At 38.2% G+C, this 20,031-nt stretch overlaps 1 protein-coding gene across 1 annotated transcript; it reads right to left on the bottom strand.

Moving 5' to 3' along the window:
• Positions 1-2,088: 2,088 nt before the first annotated feature.
• Positions 2,089-18,849, bottom strand: ifngr1l (interferon gamma receptor 1-like). Its single transcript, XM_044135637.1, has 7 exons — positions 18,629-18,849; positions 8,368-8,494; positions 7,909-8,090; positions 7,597-7,781; positions 6,860-7,022; positions 5,330-5,445; positions 2,089-5,245 (listed from the first exon to the last, which is right to left on the bottom strand). Exons 1-7 carry the CDS (start codon positions 18,687-18,689, stop codon positions 4,904-4,906), a joined length of 1,176 nt encoding a protein of 391 aa, XP_043991572.1. The 5' UTR covers positions 18,690-18,849; the 3' UTR covers positions 2,089-4,903.
• Positions 18,850-20,031: the final 1,182 nt, after the last annotated feature.

Genomic DNA, 20,031 nt, shown 5'->3' with positions numbered 1-20,031 from the left:
TGTCTGTCGTCCTTTTCTTTTTTGGTGGCGACATGGTCTCGGAGACTCATAATAAATGTCAAACTCAGAAGGAGACGCGTTCACTTTCAGCACCATGGACCAAGCTTCCGTTCCGCGTGTGGCCAGCTGGCCGCCGCCTGTTGCAGCCAATCAAAGAACGTAGATCCACGTTCTTTGAGCCAATAGCACGTTCTTTGAGCCAATGGGTTGTCATAGTTCATAACAGCGAATTTTAAAATGAATGCTACCACTGCATAATATCTTGAAATATTAAACTAATCAATGTAGATTTTCGTTTATTTATTTTGTTTTTGTTAAAAAATACATATGTTTTTTTTTTATATGGCAAAAATTGGTCGGGACTATTTTATATCCCTTGAATATTGGTCGTGATATGTCACGACCGTCCATACCCAAACCTACGCCCATGGTCAGTACACAACTATAAAAAAAAAAATAATAAAAAAAAATAAAAAAAAATATATATATATATATATATATATATATATATATATATATAAAAAATATATATTTATACAGTGATATATAAAAATCACTGTACAATTTTATAAAATGTTTGCGTTTTTACATTAGTTACAAAAAATAACAATACTTCATTTATCAATCCTTCATACTGAGAAGAGAACAAAAAAAAATTGCATATTCATTCTTTAAATTCGGTGACCTTTTGCTGGTGTGTATTGATAACAATATAATACTATACGGTGAGAAACAGGACTTCATTACGTAGGACATGCTTCGAGGGACTGTGAAGCATGTCCCTCGACACAGCATGTCCTTTCACTTATTTTCACAAATAAGTACAGTCTTGTGACTGTATGAGATGACTGTGGGAAAAAAATTAGCTCCTTTCCTTCGTCCTGCTAACTAGAAACAACCAATCAGAGCCAGGAGGCGGGTCTTAGCACTGTCAATCACAATGTTGTGTGGCGCTTCTCATCCTCTTACTTAGAGCAGCAGTCAAGGGGCCCATGATGACTACTCTTGATTAGCCGCGGTCACAGATAAAAACAACCGTTTAAAGAAAGTTACAGTAGATCCTTCCAGCAGCAGAACCCAAATCACACCAAAGCTCATTTATGGATCAGAGTCTAGAAACCGGTAATGTTAAATATGAGAGCAAGAAGAAAACATGTCATCTAGTTAAGGTAATTGTTAACAGACGTTAGTGGATCTTCATAGGTGAAGAAAACTTTTCCCTGTATTCAGTCAAAGTTGTGCAGGCTGGAGGTGTGTGAACAGTAATAAAACAAAGTTACATCTATATTAAGCAGGATGATAAAGCTGCAAAGCTCACAGAGAACTGCTGGCCCGAGATTAAACTCGACCGGAAAACAGACTGGTTCAGATCAGGAGTCAGTTTGGACCTTCCCTCAATGGCTACAAGTAACTTTAACTAAAAGTGACAGAGAACAAACTTTTTTTTTTTTTAATATGGATATTTAAATGCAGATTTTCAGTCTTTTTATGAAATACAGTAATTTAATTCCTGATTCACACCTAAAGTGTTGGTCTTATATTTCTTTAATAAATTTTTTTCTGATTAGGTTGCACTTTAAAAAAAACAAAAAAACATTCACCCAAACAAAATAATCAAAACACACAGAAAAATGTATCCATAAAATGGTGCTTCTTCAGATCAGAAGTTTTCAGTTTTTGAAAGGTTATGTAACATTTACAGCTCTAAATTACTTCTATTTAACTTTACAGAGGTAAAAAAAAATAAAAAAAGGCTATTTGAATTTTAAAGGTTACAGACTCCTGGTTTAGATCAAAGCCCATTTACTTACAAGAATGTCCTAGTCAAAGTGGAGACTTACATACAATCCAAGAATCTGATGAAAACCCGTTTGTTCACAGATGTGTCTCGATTCAAATTGATGAATGAGAAAACAAACGTTTAACGTCTAGATGTGCTACAAACGCACTTTGAGCTTTCTACAGTCTTTGTAAAATTGTGTTGCCAACTTCTGAACCATACAGTACATTATTATGGTTTGTCAAAGTGCTGGTTTCAGTAGAAACAAAAAGAGAAAAAATGTTAAATAACCAGTTCTGGACATGAAAGATTTGTAGACAGTTTATTTGGAATAATCTGTAATAATGGTTCAATGACAAAGCCAGCCAGTCATTACTGCAGATTACAAGAAACTCAACAGATACCTGCCAATTAAAAAGATAATACACTTCTGGCACAGGAAGCACTAACATGGTCATTTCAACTGTTGGACAATGAAAAAAAAAAGGAAGGAAGGAAGGAAACTAATCCAAAAGCAGACAAAACGTCTTCCCCGTCACGCGGCGTAAGAGGAACGAACCGCACAGAGCATTCAAATGTCACGACCCGTAATGGGAGCCGTGGTTCTTCCCCTAACACGGGGCCTGATGTGTGAGTCGAGCAGCACCGCCTGTCCCAGCGCCGTAATCTGTAGGCTCACTTTACCGAAATGTCAACTTCCCTTCATAAACGTGAAAGGACCCAGGACATGAGAGAAATGAGCATTACATCCACGAGATTCTGCAAAACGTAATCAACGTTTATGAAAAAAAAAACAATAAACAAAACAAAACAAAAAAACCACAAGCATGTATTTTTGTACATGTGAAATATTGAAATTGAGTGAAACCACAGAGACGGTGATTAACAAACAGCAGGTTGGCAGTTGTGAGCAACACGTAGAAGTACAGACTTATTTCTAAGTATGTTGTGAAATTTTTCATGCAACCGCGATGCAGAGGGGAGCAGTCAAAGGCCGCTCGGCTAGCATGCAACTCCGAAGCAGCACACTGGTTGGTTTAACAGTCAAATTTTAGAGATAGCGTTCCGTGATTCTGCAATAAAAGTTTCTTATTTGAGCTTCAGAAGACACAAAGTCACCAAAGAAACTTTAACGTGTAACCTCAATTTATCTCGAATCCCATTCTCGCCTAAAACACAAAAGCTGTTATTAAAAAACAACAACAAAACACATTTCTATGCTCCAAATCAGTGGTCCCCAACCTTTTTATTACCATGGACGGGTCAAGATCTGGCAATTTTGCTGCGGCCCGGGGACCACAGCTCTAAATGTAAATTTTTCAGTCTCTTATCTCCCATGTATCCTCTCAGTAGAAACTTCCAGACTATACATGTCAGACTCTGTTAAATAAAACAACAAAATGCATGCCTTTTCCAAAACAATAAAAATAAAAAGACTAATGAAGCACTTATTTTTATCACAGTCATTTCCCGAAGGCACAGAAACCTGATGCAGATCGGTTCAACTGCAACGAGGCGAGCAGCGAGGTCTCGCAAACATTAAAGTCACACAATGTTTCTTCTTTATCCCAGACCTCATCAACTGACTGTTGGATATTAATGGATTCTGTTTCTACCTGCCCACGTTTAAAATATTTACGGTACTTTAAGTCAAGTTGGCAGCTCTGCCTGTCAGCTTTACGGCAGCCTTCGGGCTCCGCTAGCTAACAGCTAGCAAACAGCTGAGCTCAGCGAGACCACATCAAATCCAGCCACTTGGGAAGGTGAAGAAGAAGGGAAATCTTTCGAAATGAAAACGACTGACATGACTTTATATTCACAATGGACGAGCCAAATGCATTTATAATAACTACACTACATACCTGTTCAGCTGCCTGCTGGGAGATTAAAACCAACGTTAGCACAACCATATTTGTCTGCTGACAATTCAGTTTACAGTGGAGCTGAATAATATAAGGACTGGCTGGAAGAAATATTTCGGATTTAACCCACTTCCGGTCCCTGTGGCTCACAGCTGATGCATATTTTTAGTGTCTGAGGCGCTGAAAGCTCACAGGCAGAAGTGGGGAAACTTGGAAACCAAAAAAGGGGAAAATGAAAATGGACGAATATTCAGCAACACCGTCACAATCGCGCATTTCACCGACATCATGCAGCCTTAGTTCGAACGACTTGACCAATATTTTCTTTATAAGACCTTGGTTGGTCTTATTCCCAATCCCAGAATCTGATCTGGATTCCAGCATTTTCTGCGTATCATTTTTACCTAAAGATGATCTCCCAGTTTGTTTTTATACCGATATTTTCAGATTGCTATTATTGCTTCCCCTTCCTCTACCTCTGCAAGCAAGAGAGATTTCTGATAGGTTGGTAAAAACATTACCGCTAGAAATAACCTCAGATTAGGAGCTAATGAGGGAATAAAGTGCTGAGTTAGTTGGGTAATGTAGAAAAGAGGCACTCAAAGTTTTAAACTTTCCACTCCGACATAAATGGACTGATTGGCACCTGCGTCCCTTAATGACATCTACTTTCACGATTCTCCAAAATTTAATTCATCTTTACTTTCACCTCTGTAAAACATTGATTATAAAAGCACAACAACACTCCCACTTAGCCAATTATTATACATATAAGAAACAAACTGCACCGCTAAAAAAAATCCACATCTCATTCACAGGTTTCTGGTGACGGCAAGAGCTGAAAAACTCATTCAGATCACCTGCAGTCGACACAACGAAAGTCACTAAAATTAAAGCTAAAAGATGATTTGAAATCTAACTTACTCTAACACTAGCAGTAAAAAAACTATATATACAAACAATGCAATTGAAAGGAATATTTTTTCTGCTGTGCTCAGTAGCCAATCAAACGTGGTAATGCTAGTGTCCAGCCAGCAGGTGTCACTGTGTGACAATGATTCTCAGCTAGGTACTACTGGTGGATGAGCTGTGATTATGGTTCTGTATAAAAGTGCAGAGTTAGTCTTTCCATTGTGTAGGCCTTTGTATTTTCACCACTTCTCACAATCAGTCAGTGAAGGGGAGGAAAAGGGCTGAATTTAAGAGGTTTTTTCCCCCCTAATTGTATTGTTAATCTTTTCTTTCAGATCAAACTAGTTAATCAGGCACGGTATCCCTCAACGTGGTCCTCGGGATCCAACTCCACCACCACCGCGCGGCACTCGTAAGGAGAGCGGGTCATCTCCGGCTCTTCAGGGTCACTATCCAGGTTTTGGCTGCCCATGTACGGGTCTTCAGACGTGCGCTCTTCCTCGGGCTCTTCAGAAAGAGCCTGGTTGTTAGGTGACAACTTGATGCGGGGGTCATAGACTTCTTCACTCTTTGGTCCGATGATGGTTTCCACAGGCGTCTCGTCGGGATTTGCCAGCAAAGGGCTCACTGTCACAGGACTGTGAACATCAGAAGGGGGTTGAAACATTGGCCACTTTGATTTATGGATTATCTAAAACAGATGAGAAAAAAAAACAAGGTTAGTACTGAAACACAAAATCATCCATTCAGAGGAGCTTTGTCGATCTGAACATACTAAAGGTTTGAGATTAACCAGGGGGACACTCGTCTTTTTCCAGAAAACCATGGCGGCAACTAAAGCCACTGCTGCTATGACGGCGATGGTGATGCCAACAACGAGGCCGGTGTGATCTAAACAAAGCAGAAGAAGAAGCGCAAAGTTATAGCCGGCAGCAGCTGGAAGTCTGGGTACCATTATAAGAGTTCCTTGATAATTTGGCAAGAAAGAGTCAGAAATATTTGGACTACTTGAACCTTTTTTCATGTCATCACGTCAGCATATTTTTTTGTGATTTTGTGTGACCAACTAACACTGAGCAAAATATAATTGGTGTAGAGGAAGTTTTTCTTTCAGTGTCTGTCTTTGTCCCTTCAAAGATCTTTTAAATTGTTAAAATTGAAATTAATTTTGAGTGACTTTCCAATTCTTTCTTTCTCATTTTTGATGCTTAAGTTTTTCCTTACAGAATCAACTACAATTTGCTTTCAGTCAAAGTTGCTCGGGAAAAGAACAGCAAAACTGACCAGCGCAATTTTATTAACATTAAAACACCAAATACTGCTTACAATGAATCCCGTTGGCTCAAAATTATTCACCCCTTCAATATTTGATAAACGCATAAGTTTGTTTGAGGTAGAACATCCCCGGTATCACTAAACACAAACAAGAGAGGATACAGAGACAAAGGAGCGTTCAGTAATAAAAAGAACAAGTTAGCAAGTTTTAGAAACAGGAACACTGCCATCTGGTGGTGGAAAGAGGAAGCTGTCAAAGGCTGCTCTGAGAATCTTCACACGATGAAACAAAACTGGAGCTTTCTTGTCTAATAGGGGTCTACAGATACAAATTAGTTTTGGCTGTAGTCTGGTACAGCACATAAAATGGTGACATTTATGTTTGAGTTGTGCATTGTCCTTTTTAAATAAAGTTTATTATCACTATCAGTAGATATGTCTCCCCAGAGTAGAATGGAGATAGAGGTGAAAACACCATGCCAGCAGTGAAGTATTGGCGGTTGTTCACTGGTGTTGCAGGGAACCAGCAAGATGGGGAGGAAAAGACGGATTCAGTTTTGTATTGGGAAATCCTGAGAGAAATTGTGATGATGACGAGACAGGATCAAGCAATCCCAAGCCCAGCTCAAAGCCCACCAGGCTCTGTTTCAGAACAAGTCCTGGAAGTGTCAGTCTTTCCTGCCCGACTTAAAATCTCAGCAAAGATGTTTTTGTTTTTTTGTTGTTTTTTTTAAATGGCTGCAGCACAATAAAAGCCCCTGGAATATAAATGAACTGGAGGCTTTTACCGGTGAGGAGTAGGACGTTGATGTCTGACTATGAAACACATTTGCAGCAGATCATAACATCATAAAGGTAATCTGGTCAGAGTTGAATATCCTTTTTTGAGATGGAGGTAGGCTTCAAAACTGTCCCTTTCAGTATAATGTTAGTTGTGCTGATCTATTTAAATCGCTCACTGCTTGATATTAACGAAAAAGTCTTGACCATCACAACTTGTATCAATGAAACAAAGGAAACGTTACTCAACTGAGAGGCGGTGGGGCTTGCTGGGTGCAGAATTCCTTTGTGGACACCACAGTCATCATTTCGAGCTCTCCATTGATTTTCAGACAGTGTTTGTCCTGCTTCATGTCCACTTGCAGTCTGGTCTCACACAGAGCGTCCTCACAGTCAACGGTGTGGGACTTATCCTTCAAGAATAGAAAGCAGGATCGTTTTAATATGACTGACTGAGTGATGCTGTAGGTAAAACAGAACACTGAAGCAAATAGTTTCTAAGCAGTTCTGCACAGTTGCTCCTGCAAAAGCAGATACAAACATCGATCTTTGCTTGAGTAAGAAGTAGCAGAGGAAGACACCTTAACACTTCACCACAAGGAATGGGAAAATGAAGTAGATATCAATGTTAATGGGAAACTTGTGTGTTTTACCTAGTGTAAATTTGGTGCCAATTAGGAGGACGTCCGTTTTATTGCTACTAAGTTTCAACAAAAGTTAGCATAAAAGTTAGTTTTATGCTAACTTTTTAGCATAAAGTTAAGCCTTTATGCTTAACTTTTGGCATAAAGTCTAACTTTATGCCAAAGGATGAATTCAAGTCCAGTACGACAACAGTAGTTAGATGAAAGTAGGAGATTGTGATTTTTATTGGAGACGTTTACTGTGGAGAGGTCTAGAACCAGATGGGAATCGTTCATAAATGTATTATTATTAGAGAGATGAAAGCCAGAGGCAAAAGACCAAATTGGGAGGGAGTGGTCTCACCTGGCCAACCACCTTGACGGTGTACTTAAAGTTTGGTAGTTTGTTCTGTTCCTGGTGACTTTTCTTCTTCCGTTTCTTACATCCAGACAGCCCGTCCTTGTACACCAACCAGGGATGCTTGAAATGTACCTGCATGTGGTGATGTTGCACGGTAGTGATGTCAACGGGCGGGATATCCAAAAGACCTGAGAAACGGCAAGGATCATCACACACACTTTAATCACACTGGGGAAAGACCCAAACAGCCTGGACCTTTCAGTACAACGTCTCTGAGCTGCTCTGACGTTTTCGTTGCTTCCTGAACATACTTACATTTCTCACCGTCCAGAGCACTGGAGAAATAGGTGAATTCGATTCCATCCTGTGGAGAGAATGTGGACTCATCTTCCCCCAGCACAGCCTTTACCCTGATAAAGTAGACGCTGGACGGATTTGACAGAAACGAAAGATCCGCTTGTCGAGAAGATTCGTTAAACTCCATTTCTGAAGGACAACTAGTGAGATGAAAAAAAAAAAAGAAAATTACTTGAAGCTTTGGTTGGAAAAGACAACTGAACAGTTAAAGGGGAAATGGGTGTTAAAACAAAAACAACCTAGAAAAGAAAAATGTATTTTGTTCTGTACTAAAATACAGTTTCGAACCCAAAACCATCTACTAACCTTCTCCACCCTCTTATGTACTGGCGCAGCACTCTAATTTGCAAGTTAACGAGCTAAATAAAATGCATGACAGCAAAAAATAAAATAAAATATATATATATATATACATACCTGTGCATTTCCGAATCAGATTGGATTAAAACGTTGAATCTAAGCCCGGGAACATCGTTCTCATAATCCCAGGACAAAATGTTCCGCAGGTTACGGCAGGTTAGGGTGACGTTGGTCGGCGGTGCCACTGTGGAAACACAAAACACAGATCAGACTGGAGACATGATGAAGAGCTGGATGATCAAACACATTTAAAATGATACATTTCTAACTTTTAATGTCAAAGTCAGAGCTTACAAACGTCGCTAAACTGTTTATGATGACTGTATATAGCAGATTCATTACAGAACATAAGAACCTAAAACGCTTCCTCAGAATAAAATGAAACGTAATACGAGTGTTCGGACACTTTTCCCCAATGTAAGATTGAAGTATTTTCAAGGTTTTACCTTGAGCTGAAAGCCACAACCATCAAAATTAACTGAAATAAAAACATCAATTAAATTAGGCAAGGTTTCAACTTTTGAATTGAATTGCTGAAATCTAAACTTTTTGATGGTGGATGTTTAAGCTTCTTTATATACAGACTTTGAGATGTTTGATAAGTTCACCACTAGAGGGCAGTGTTGGAAAACTGATGCATAGATTTTCAAGACATCAAGTGTACAGATTCAAAAGTGTTAATATAAATATTGTATTTATTTTTATTAAGTTCCATAAAGTGAAACTATTATTGATTCATTATCATCTATAATAAATAATCATCAACAGAGTGAAAGACATGAAATATTTCACACACATGAATTCATATCGGTTTCAGTTTCTCATAGGACTAAAAATGTAGAATTTTTTTACGATGTTCTGAATTTTTAGAGGCATCTGTAGTTTTCTCCCACACCACAGATGTCCAACATGAGCTCTTGATTTATTGCACTTTGTTAGAACATAAATATAATACCTTAAGACGTCGTGACCCATAAGAGGAGCCTTCATGCAAATGTCCCAACATTGCCAGAGAAAACAAACTTCCTCTAAAACAAAGCAGCAGAAGCAGACTGCTGCCTTCCCTCCAGCCAGGCAGCTGGTGGCAATTTAATTTGCACCATCATTATAAAATTAGTATGTTGAGTCAATTCTTTATAATCAGGCTGACAAAGTCCTTTAAGACTTGCATCCGTTCAAAATGGCAACCACGCTTCAGTAAACTGACAGACTCCCCTCTACTTGCCTTCACTTCTTATTTTCTGTGATTTATGAAGAGGGAAACCATGTTTAACTATTTTAGAGACAAGATTTGTAAAACTAACAAGGAAGGGGACGAGATACGTAGAGTGTATTCATTCTTCAGTTGGACTTTGGGCATTTTCTGTAATTTCTGTCACATGAGCTACAGATTTCCCACCCACGCTTTTATGAGTCATTTAATGTCTGAAAAAAACAAAACAACACACCTTTCAGTTTCGTTTACTCTTATGATCTTAAGCACGAGATAAATAAGATCCACCACAGGGGGAAAAAAAGAAATCAAAACAAAAAAAAAAGCATGTTCAATGTAGATGTTAGAGCGGTTGAGTGGGAACTCAAGTTATACACTGTAGAAAAAAAAAAAAAAAGGTGATAACCACAGCACTAAAGTTAGCGGCTGAAGCTGTCAACCACAACATTCACCCACACACATTTGTAATATGCAACTGTCAATCTGAATTTATGCTCCTTGAAGTCTGGAGGAAAGCGCTGCGAGTTGGTTAACACGTTGGATGTTTAATATTAGGAACACTACCTGCCGCCACAGAGAGAAAACCAAAAGCAGGATTTACTCAACTAGTACCTAATAGTTAAACATCAATTTAAAGTGTATGACGTTCACCTTAAATGCATTGTTGGCCAAGAAACTCCTTTGCTAAAGAACGTTGTTGAGCTGCTGCCACTTTTCTAAGTGTAGTGATGAGGCATCGTTGGACACTGAGCTAAAAGTTGTAGTGTAGTGTAGTCTGAGGCTAAAGTTGTACATACAATGAATAGTAAGAAATCATAAGTACATCAACTTTATCGTTTGGTTTTCTCTGTGTGTTTCGCAGGCTGTCCAACCGTGAAGCAAATAATTTTGGCCAGAGTTTGAGGTCGGGTTGCATGTAGATATACAAGCTTTAGCAAAAAAAAAGAAATGCTTCTTTTAACAAATAATTTGAAAACTAAATCTGTATGTCATGCTCTATTCATGACATGTTCAAACAGTAAGAGGGACTGTCGTCTTAAAAAGTAGAGCCCTCTTGTTCTAAACTAAATGCATTTTGTTTTCTAAAGCTATAAGTACCAGCTTGTCATCTATTTGGTGCCGGCGAGGACCTAAACTTTAGTGCTTGTACTGGAAGAAACTGGCAAAAACATCGTTCAAAAACACCTAATATTTCTACCACAGAACGCAGATGAACTCTGCTCGTTTTAAACGAGACGTTTCAGCAGCACACACAGCTTTCGTTTTCTTGCGGTCGGCATCGTATGCTGTTAAATACGGTTGATGTTCCATTCATTAATCAGGTGGGGGGGAAAAAAAATCCCGACAATTTAATTTAAAAAGGGAAACATGAAAATCTTTTTGCTTGAAAAATGAAACAAGGCAAACTTTTTACACCATTATATTACCTAGATAATATGTCAATTTTGTTGGTCTTGTAATTTCATTTCTCAAATTTCGATTTTTTGGATTTAAGCTTTTCTAAATGTGTGAGGCCAAAGCCTCATTTCAACAGGTTAAAAACTGAACGTACTGAAATGGCAGGCACACGGTGAAACACAATAGCAAAATTTATACTACTGTAATATCATAAATGGTGATTGCAATAAAATCTGGAGGCCAAGAACTCACTAGAAAGTGCAGAGTTTTATAAATTAACTTCCATCTTTGAATCAATTTAGTTTGGTTCTCTAAACATTTTCTGTTTTTTTTGTTTTTTTAATAGTCTGGTGAAACAGATTATTTGGACTAAAAACATCCATCCAGCTCCAACATAAACCTCATGTTTCTTTATACTGAGGGATAAAAGCTGGACAAAAATAGTTTATCTACTTCTTCATGCATCCTGAGAAAATAACTGAAGTACATGAAACTCAAAGGAACACTACCGACCAAATCTATTCTTTCTTATTCGACGGTATCTTGTATTCTCCTCTGAGGCAGGACTCCATCTAAACCAGTGGAGAACCACTGCTTCAACCCAAAACAAACAAAAAAAAAACTAAAGAAAAAAAAATATGTCTAGCAGAAGGAGGAAGAGAAAGCAGATGGCATCAGTTCCTAAAAAAAGTAAGGTGTGCAAGACGCGCGCTCTCAGCAGTGCTTTGCAAAGAAATGACAAAAATAATAATAATGTCCTCCATCGTTATCAGGGAAGTTTGTAAACTGCCTGTTACTCCTGCACAGCATCTTGACACCCACAATCAATGGTGTAATGTAAAAAAAAGTCACATAAAACAAGCATTTGAAATACAAACTCGTAGCTTTGCTTCAGGCACAGTGACTGAGCCGTTACCCAGCAGACACTTGGGGCCATTGAAAATGAGTGCAGCTTGAAGCAGAGCTCCCCAACTTACTTCCTTCCTTCCTCTGCTGCTCGATACCAGATCACATGAGATTTCCTCCAGAATTTCTGCGCCACTTGTGACCCAAATATTAGAAGAAAATTTGACCACATCCTGTGAACAAACAACAGAAATGAGGAGAGAAAGCCTCCAAGACTCGGTGGGGGGGATGCCTTCTGATAACAAAACCAAAAGTTGGATTTAAAAAAAAAAAAAATTTATGTGGTTCAGGTTCATCATCACGATGAAATGAGGCTTTTAAAAGAAAGAGGTTGGATCTGTGTGGAAGAAGTAAAATGAGACAGCAGCTCTGCAGTGAACCTACAAACGACAAACATTGATGGACATGATAGATAAAATGCCTGTCAGAAACCCAGAACAATTCACTTCAAACCAAACAGCCTGCCTGCTTTAGGAATTTAATACATTTATTTTCCAGTTGGACAGATTTAAATTCACACATAATAATCATTCTGTCCTTTAATCATCACCCTACTTGACAGTAAACAGGGTAACTAGAAATGGGTCAGCTTCGCCACAATATTCCACATTTCACTTTAACACAGACATGCAGAACACGCCTGGATCTCTGCCTGAATGCATCTTCATACCAACTGTTGAGACTTTCTCAGTCTTTGGCTTTCTTCTGACCGTGATGCCGTCACACCCCATTGAGCCGGGCCTTTTGCTCAACCAGGAAGTCTGCAAACCTGCTGCATCCCATCAAGATCTGATAAGGCCAACGTGACTGCAACACAAAACTGTAACGCTTTGAACTTTGGTTTGGTTTTTTTTAGGTTCTCACCCTTTTATGCATGTACAGTAGACCACAAATATGACAAACTGAAAGGCAAACCGTCCCCCAAAAGACAACGGGTAGCATTTGAACTTACAGATTTCTAATTTTCTGGCATCTTACTTTACAATTCTCCTTTTTGATAAAACTACGGGAGAAACAACAACAAAAAAAGCTCTTGATGGCTGTAGGAATTGTTAAATAATCCCCTTTCATGCATCCAAGCACACGTCAAAACCTTTGACCGATTATGTATTTATTTAAATAAAAATAATTGGATATCTCTCAACTTATGGGAATCTTTACCGTCGAAACATTTAATGAATAGGGATAAATGATATTTGGGTAATAGATCTCTGCCTGAATGCATCTTCATACTACTAGAATATACTTTATTGATCCCCAAGGGGAAATTGCTTATTTGTTGAAAGCTATTCCATTTTAGGTAATAACTACAAAGTTTGTTAAATATACCTAAAAGTAGTAAGTTCAAAATGACTAGATATAAACAGACAAAAATATTTGAATTAACCATATCTGGATAATTCAAACATTTGGCCGATTAGTTGGTGCATTTCTGCTCGAAGAACAAAAACAGTTTCTTTAAGAAACACTACAATCAGCATATTAACTTGGAAAAGAAAATAAAACACCAGAAAGACTTTTAAGTTCAGTTTGACTGATGAAACGTCCTCGTGAATCTTGGCTTTCCTTATGCATTATGAGGATTCACATGTTAATTACCAAATTATTACTTCAGTTGCTCCATTTTCAGTTTTACTTTCTTCCTTCACACCATGTACAGTGTTCGAATTTCACTTCTTGCCAACAGTCGAACCGCAAGCAGGTCAGTTTGTCATTCGGTGCTTTTGTTCTGAGTCTGCCGACGTCGTCAAAACCGTCCCAGAGGTATTATCCAGGCCACAGGACAAAGCCGAGACGGGAACCGCCACAGGCCATCAATGACAGGTAATTTATGAAATTTCCCACTCACTGGGAGCACAGGTTTCATCTCTACGCAGTGACTCACTTATTTTCAAGCGTGGTATTAGCAGATTAGCGCATGACTCACTTTTTCAACAGGTTCAAACATCTCATGCTGTTCAAGACGAATAGCGTCCACCCCATTAATGGTGGAATAATAGACACGGTAGGATCAGCAAAGCCACAGACTCGAACACAAAGCACTTCACCGCAGAGCCGGGGTCCACAGAAACACCCGCAGGTGCTTATGTCAAGACTTCAAAGTCGGAAACAAAGACCACGTTTACGCCTGATACCGACACGCTTCCTGTATGACTCAGATTCAACCAACCATGACTCTTCACACAGCCAGTCAAATCCATCCTAAATAATCTTAATTTGGTGCTTTACCTGCAAAGAAACCATATCCAGACATGCAAAACTAAAAAATGCACCTACTATATTATTATTGAGGTATTACCCTTGTTGAGTCTTAAAATGAGAGAAGATGAAACGACAAAAACTCAAGATTTACGTGAAGATAAAATGACAACGCCACTAAATACTTTAACCTGCAAGCTGAACTACCAGCATTCAGCCACCAGGTGCAACTGTGGGGTGTCTAAGAAGTGAGTGATGGTGAAAAAGAAAACTGGAAGTCATATTCTTTGAGACTGATGGGACATTTTATAACGGTCGTCATAAGAGTACAAAAAACAACAAAAGGTCAAAACAAAAATCCCACTACAGAGTAAAGTGACAAATTCACACAAAGCTGATATGTCATAAAATATTAGTTGAAAAGGAGGATCAGAGTTTTCACAACAATCTTATTTTTAGATACAATATCCCATCAGATGTGCGATTCACATCTCTCTGCGGCTTCTCTGAAGTCGCATTAAGAGACTCCGGTTCACTGCGGCGGTCACAATCCAACAAACGCATTATTTAAATGATTAATGCTCCAATTATGTGCAGGAAAAAATTTTAACGATCCACATAATCGTCTCTAAATTGAGTCCATTTTGAAATTCACAAGTTTTGACATCAGTCGTCGCCACTATGAATGTAAACGTTATGTACAAAAAAACCTATCCAAGTTTGACCCATTGTCAGACTGACAGCTGGCAAACCAAGAACTGCGTTCAGACACGGGCTTTGAACGGCGCACAGGAGTGAACCGTGGGATCATTTTAACAAAGGGAAGCCTAAAATGCCTAATAAAAAAAAACAGCACTTGTAACGGATAATGTTTCAAGAACCAAATAATGCCAAGTGTAAAGACATTGCTTTTCTGATGCAGGTAGTGTGTGTGGAGGAAAAAATAAAAATCAGACCGAGTTCCCCGTCCTGTCTGGTCTTGCCAAAGCATTTTTTTAACATCCCTGGTACATGTGTACCCTTGGAATGTGCATTTAGTAATGCAGGCAGCATAAAGAGAAAGTCTCAAAGAAAAAAGCTATGATGTGATGAAACAGCTTTCCCACACAAGTGAAGAATCCATCATTGCATCACTTTTCATGTTTCATCTGATTGTTGCATGTTCAGCGTTTCACATCTGTTGTGTTTTGCGTTTCTGCCTGTGTTTCCCAGGGCGCTCTTGCAAAAGAGGTTAAAATAAGTAATTAAAACTTAATTATAAAACTAAAACCTTTAGCTCTCTGTTCAGGTGATGTGTTCAAGGAACCAGATGTTGGAAATCAAATCGTCCCTCTAGCTATTTCATTACGTGAGAAAGACTTGGACCGCTTGTTGACAGAAAAAGAATCACTTCCACCTACAGCAGGCCGACAAGTCACTCGATTCAGAGTCTCATTTCCTCTCCCTCCTGTTCTGCTCCCCGTTTGATGGATTAAAGAACTGCAGAGGACAGTTCTTTAATCCACTTCATAAAAACAAAAAACAAAAATCCCATTTTCTATGCTGACTCAGTGTTGAAAGTGCATTCACCCAGAGCAAAAGGCAAACATTAGAACAGCTTAGACTATTATTTCAGCTGATTGAAATAATGATCAACTGCTTTTTCCTCTACTTAGTGACTTTTAAAAGACATTTCAACCACTCATAAATTTGACCAAGTGGGGGAAAACTACTTCTGGGGAGCATCAGTTTTCCCACGAGTCAAGGTGTCAAGTATTCAATAACGTCGAACTACAATTTTAACTTCTGACAACGCGGGAACTGCTCAGGCTTCTCTTATGAAAGCTGAAGCTAACATTAAACTCATGAGTAAAAGAAATAATGTATATATATTAAAATCATTGGTAGATTTATAACAACTGCATGCAGAGTGTGATAATTCTGCAGGAAATTGTTCGACTAGAAATAGCTTCAGAACTAAGCTGAGGATAAACTCAGCTTAGTTCTGAAAATTACAGGCAATTATCGTTATGTCGTCTCTAACTCGACTCTGTTAAATAAAGTACTCCAGCTGAGAGTCCTTCAGGTGTTTGTTTTATTATAATTATTATTATTCAAGATCGATAATACTGCTTTAACAAACACAGCACAATCAAAATTACAACGTTTAGATGCGTCTCTGCTTCAATACATCGAAGTCAAATAATGAGGCTTTTAGAGAACTTGACTGCATGCTAAAGAGGTGATTCAGCGTCTAAAAAGTTGCTCAATCGCTTGTTGTGAGGAACCCGCCCCACAGATTTAAAGTCATCTAATGCTTCTGCTTGAATGCAATATTACCGTTCTGGAGCAGCCAGCTCATCAAAAATAATCAGTGGAAACCTGCAAAAAGCTGGAACTGATTGTTGTAATACCAGAAAGGGATTTTTTTCCCCTCCACTGACCATTGTATAGTTTTGTTTGTTTCCCTCCCCCCCAACAGACAAGTGATTTTCAATAAAAGTAAAAATTGAGAACGCCATTCAAAATGCCCTTTGTGTCGTTTGTACCTTTTGAGACATACCCGTCTCGTTTCCCATCAGAAACAAACCTCTTGGTTGAATAACGTTGCGTTTAACTGTATTGGTTTTGAGAAAACCAGGTAGAACACATGTAGAACCCATACTGGTTCCAGTTTACCCAGAACTGATCGACATCAAACCTTTACAAACAGTAATACGTTTGTATTGCTGCCCATAGACAAATCAGTGATTGATCAGTTTTTTTTGGGATCAAATCATATTGATTTGAAACCATCAAATCAATATGCAATGATTATATGCAATAAAGTTGCAATAAAGTTGGAAACTTTATTGCAACGTCACAGTAGATTGGTATCGATTCCACAGCTTGGCAGGAAATACGATAAGCTGTGTGATCATTTATAATTTATTTTGTAGAAACAGTAAGATATAGTGGATCTTAAGTACGTACTAAAAGCTTTCCTTGCCTTTAGTAATTACTGCAACAGCGTTGTTATGTTTTTCTGATGAAATAGTTGTCTTTACTGTATTAAACTCTGCAGTGTTCATTGGATGTGTCCTTTTCTCTGTGAATGATTTCAGACATTTTAAACCTGAGATCTTAGCCTCCAAATGACCTGGTTTATTTGTTTTACAGGTGACATAAAGCAGAAAACCATAAACCGCAGATTCTACCACATCGTAGACCGAATTTGATTTTTTTAAAAACGGGTGTACTTTCTTTTTTCTTGTATAGCTTCACTGTAAAATCAGTCTTTATGTTTTGGGAATTATTTTTGCTACACGTTCCATTGACGTGGATTTCACCCGGTCCGAGGAAGTGTTTGTTTAACACCAATTTGTTAAACAAAACAAATTGTTTTGGTAGAAATTACATGTAAATGGATTGGTGTGATGCGCGCATGAAACAAGGTTTCTGTGTCCTCCGTTTCTCAATCCATCTTACTTTAAAAGGATAAATAATAAAGGCGGACAGTTCTAGAAGATGTTAAACCTGCAGAAAAATGGAGAAGAACAACAGAAGAGGTGAATGAATGGACAGATTATGGATGACAAACAGATGGGTTGATATAAAGAGGTGAAACTGAAGGATAGACAGAAGTAGGGGAGGCTTGACGGAGAAAAAAATTGATGGTCAAACAAATTGGCAACAGAAATAGGCCGACTGATTGCTAAACAACTGATAGGTTGATGAACTGACTGAATAAGAGGTACAGATAATAAAATCTAAAATGCATGCACCAGGCTTTAAGGCTCTAAAAAGTGTCCATCCTGCTTTGTTGGCATAAGTGTCACAACCACATGAATAAAACAAACAAAAATAAATAAATAAAGCTTATGTACTAGTTTGGGTAAGTTGTAGGGCCGCGTTTAAAACGTCCGGTCAGGGAAACATTTATTGCCGTCCTTAAACGAGAAGCTCACACCAAAACATGCAGGAGAAAAACTCCGTGCGTGCTTACATAAATGCATGCTGGAGAGCTTCGTTTAATTTAATACATATTTTAGCTTTGTTGCATCACATTTTGTAGAAACAGTAAGATAATACCGGAATTAACAGTAAAATGTTGGGTAATACCGAAAACCAGAAAGAGGAAATGAAGAAAGACCATGACCATTTTCCCCCTCTTTCCCCAAAGTTCATTTACGAAGTTGGTGTATTATTGAAAGCAAATATTCACATGAATTTATTAAATCATTAACAAATTAATTCCCGTTATTATTGTTATTATTATTATTATTATCTTATTTTGCGTTTCAAACTGGTGGGCGAAATTGCAAATTAAATCCTCCGGAGATGTCAGCTTCAAAATAAAACCGTATCGATCAGAGCGGACTGTCGTAATGCTCACTTCAAAAATCCCAGGAAATTCCAGCTCATCGTCGTGGCGCAAGCTAGCTGTCAGCTAATCTAGGATTCAAGGTTTTCCTGCGACTCCACGTCCACGATAGTCCCTCCTCACAGCGACACCTTCAAGTCAAATTATTTTCCTCGCTTATTTATGACTCCACGTTCCCGTTTAATGTTACGTTACTGTTAAAATGACTGCTAAATGCAGATGTAAACACGGAGTGTCGCGTCTGCTAGGGAGCTACTCACCCAGCGCTGCTGAGACAAAGGGGAAAATGAGCAAAAGCCACAGGGATTTGGTGGAAGCCATCCTGTTCTGTCCGAGCCCGGCTGGTCCTCAGCCTTTTACGACACACCAGAAGGAGACGTAGCCCCGGACATCTGAGAATTACAGGAAAGATTCTGGTCTCACTGAACTGGACCCACCTGCAACGATTACGGCTTTACTCTGTTCCACTTTGGGAGGAGCTAGCCGTGGAGCTAATACGCGATGACCTATGATGCGTTTAGGAAAGCTTGTAAATGTCGAAAACCTGTTCTGGGAAGGAGGCAAAGGCGAAAGTTTGGTTTAATTGGGCAAGAGTTTGTCATTAAACAAGTAAAAAAAAAAATCACAAAATGTTGAATTTTTTTAGGCTCATAGCATACAAATATAAAATATAATTCATAAGTTATTTTTCTTCTTCTTCTTCTTCTTGGTTATTTACATTTCAGAATATTATTAATCACAGTTATTATCTGATTCAGTTATATGATAATGTCCTGCATGTGATAATGTTTCGAGCAGTGTTTGCTTTTCTGCGGCTCTAGTTTTAAAGACGTAGCCCATAAGACTTTAATGAGCTTTTGTAGCACTTTTTTAAACTTTCCTTTTACTAACACCTCTATAACTTTTCCAAAATGTAATTATAAAACCACTTTTTTGATTCAGTCTTTGAGCCCCTATTAGAATATTCTTTATAAATGGTAACGTGCCTCCTTCGAGTACTGTGTGAAAAAAGTTTATTATAAAACTGCGTGCTTAACTGAGTTGCACAAGTAAAGATCAGATTAAATTTTTACTGACATATTTCATTTTTATATTCATTATATCAATGTTATTCTTTAAAGCTAAACAAAAAGTCAAATTTAAACAAATGTAAAGACAAAGGTTGTTTTTGTATCACTAGCTAATGGCCAGTAACCAAATTTTAAAAGTATTTATCTCATAGAAGGTTTGAGGGGCAAAAAATTAAAAGAACATGAGATGCTAAAGAAAGTTTTAATTAAAAATAGAGTAAACAAAACCAGAAATGACTGTAAGACAGTAGATTGTAATAATGAGGTGGCAGAATGACTCGTTTCACCTCACAGTGACCCACTTCACTCCCCTTCTGCTTGGCATCCCGTGGATTCTTTTTTAAGGGTTTAATTTGAATACCGATTAATCCGAAGGCACTTGAACGCACCACCAACAGCACAAATTCATTTTTCTTAACTGGAAATCACCCGTTCTTCCAGGAGATAATCGACCAAGGAGGAACCATTTTTTTGTGTGAATTTCTGTAAACAAAACGGTTTCAGAAAACCTGTTTATCTTCAATACAACAGGGAAAGCCCTATTTTGACACTGAAAGCCTCAGAATATATGTAAAAAAAATAAAAAATAAAAT

This window comes from Gambusia affinis, linkage group LG13, assembly GCF_019740435.1.
Source record: "Gambusia affinis linkage group LG13, SWU_Gaff_1.0, whole genome shotgun sequence".
Classification (NCBI taxonomy): domain Eukaryota; kingdom Metazoa; phylum Chordata; class Actinopteri; order Cyprinodontiformes; family Poeciliidae; genus Gambusia; species Gambusia affinis.
Note: the sequence above shows the minus strand (reverse complement) of the source record. Positions and strands in the feature narration are given on the sequence as shown.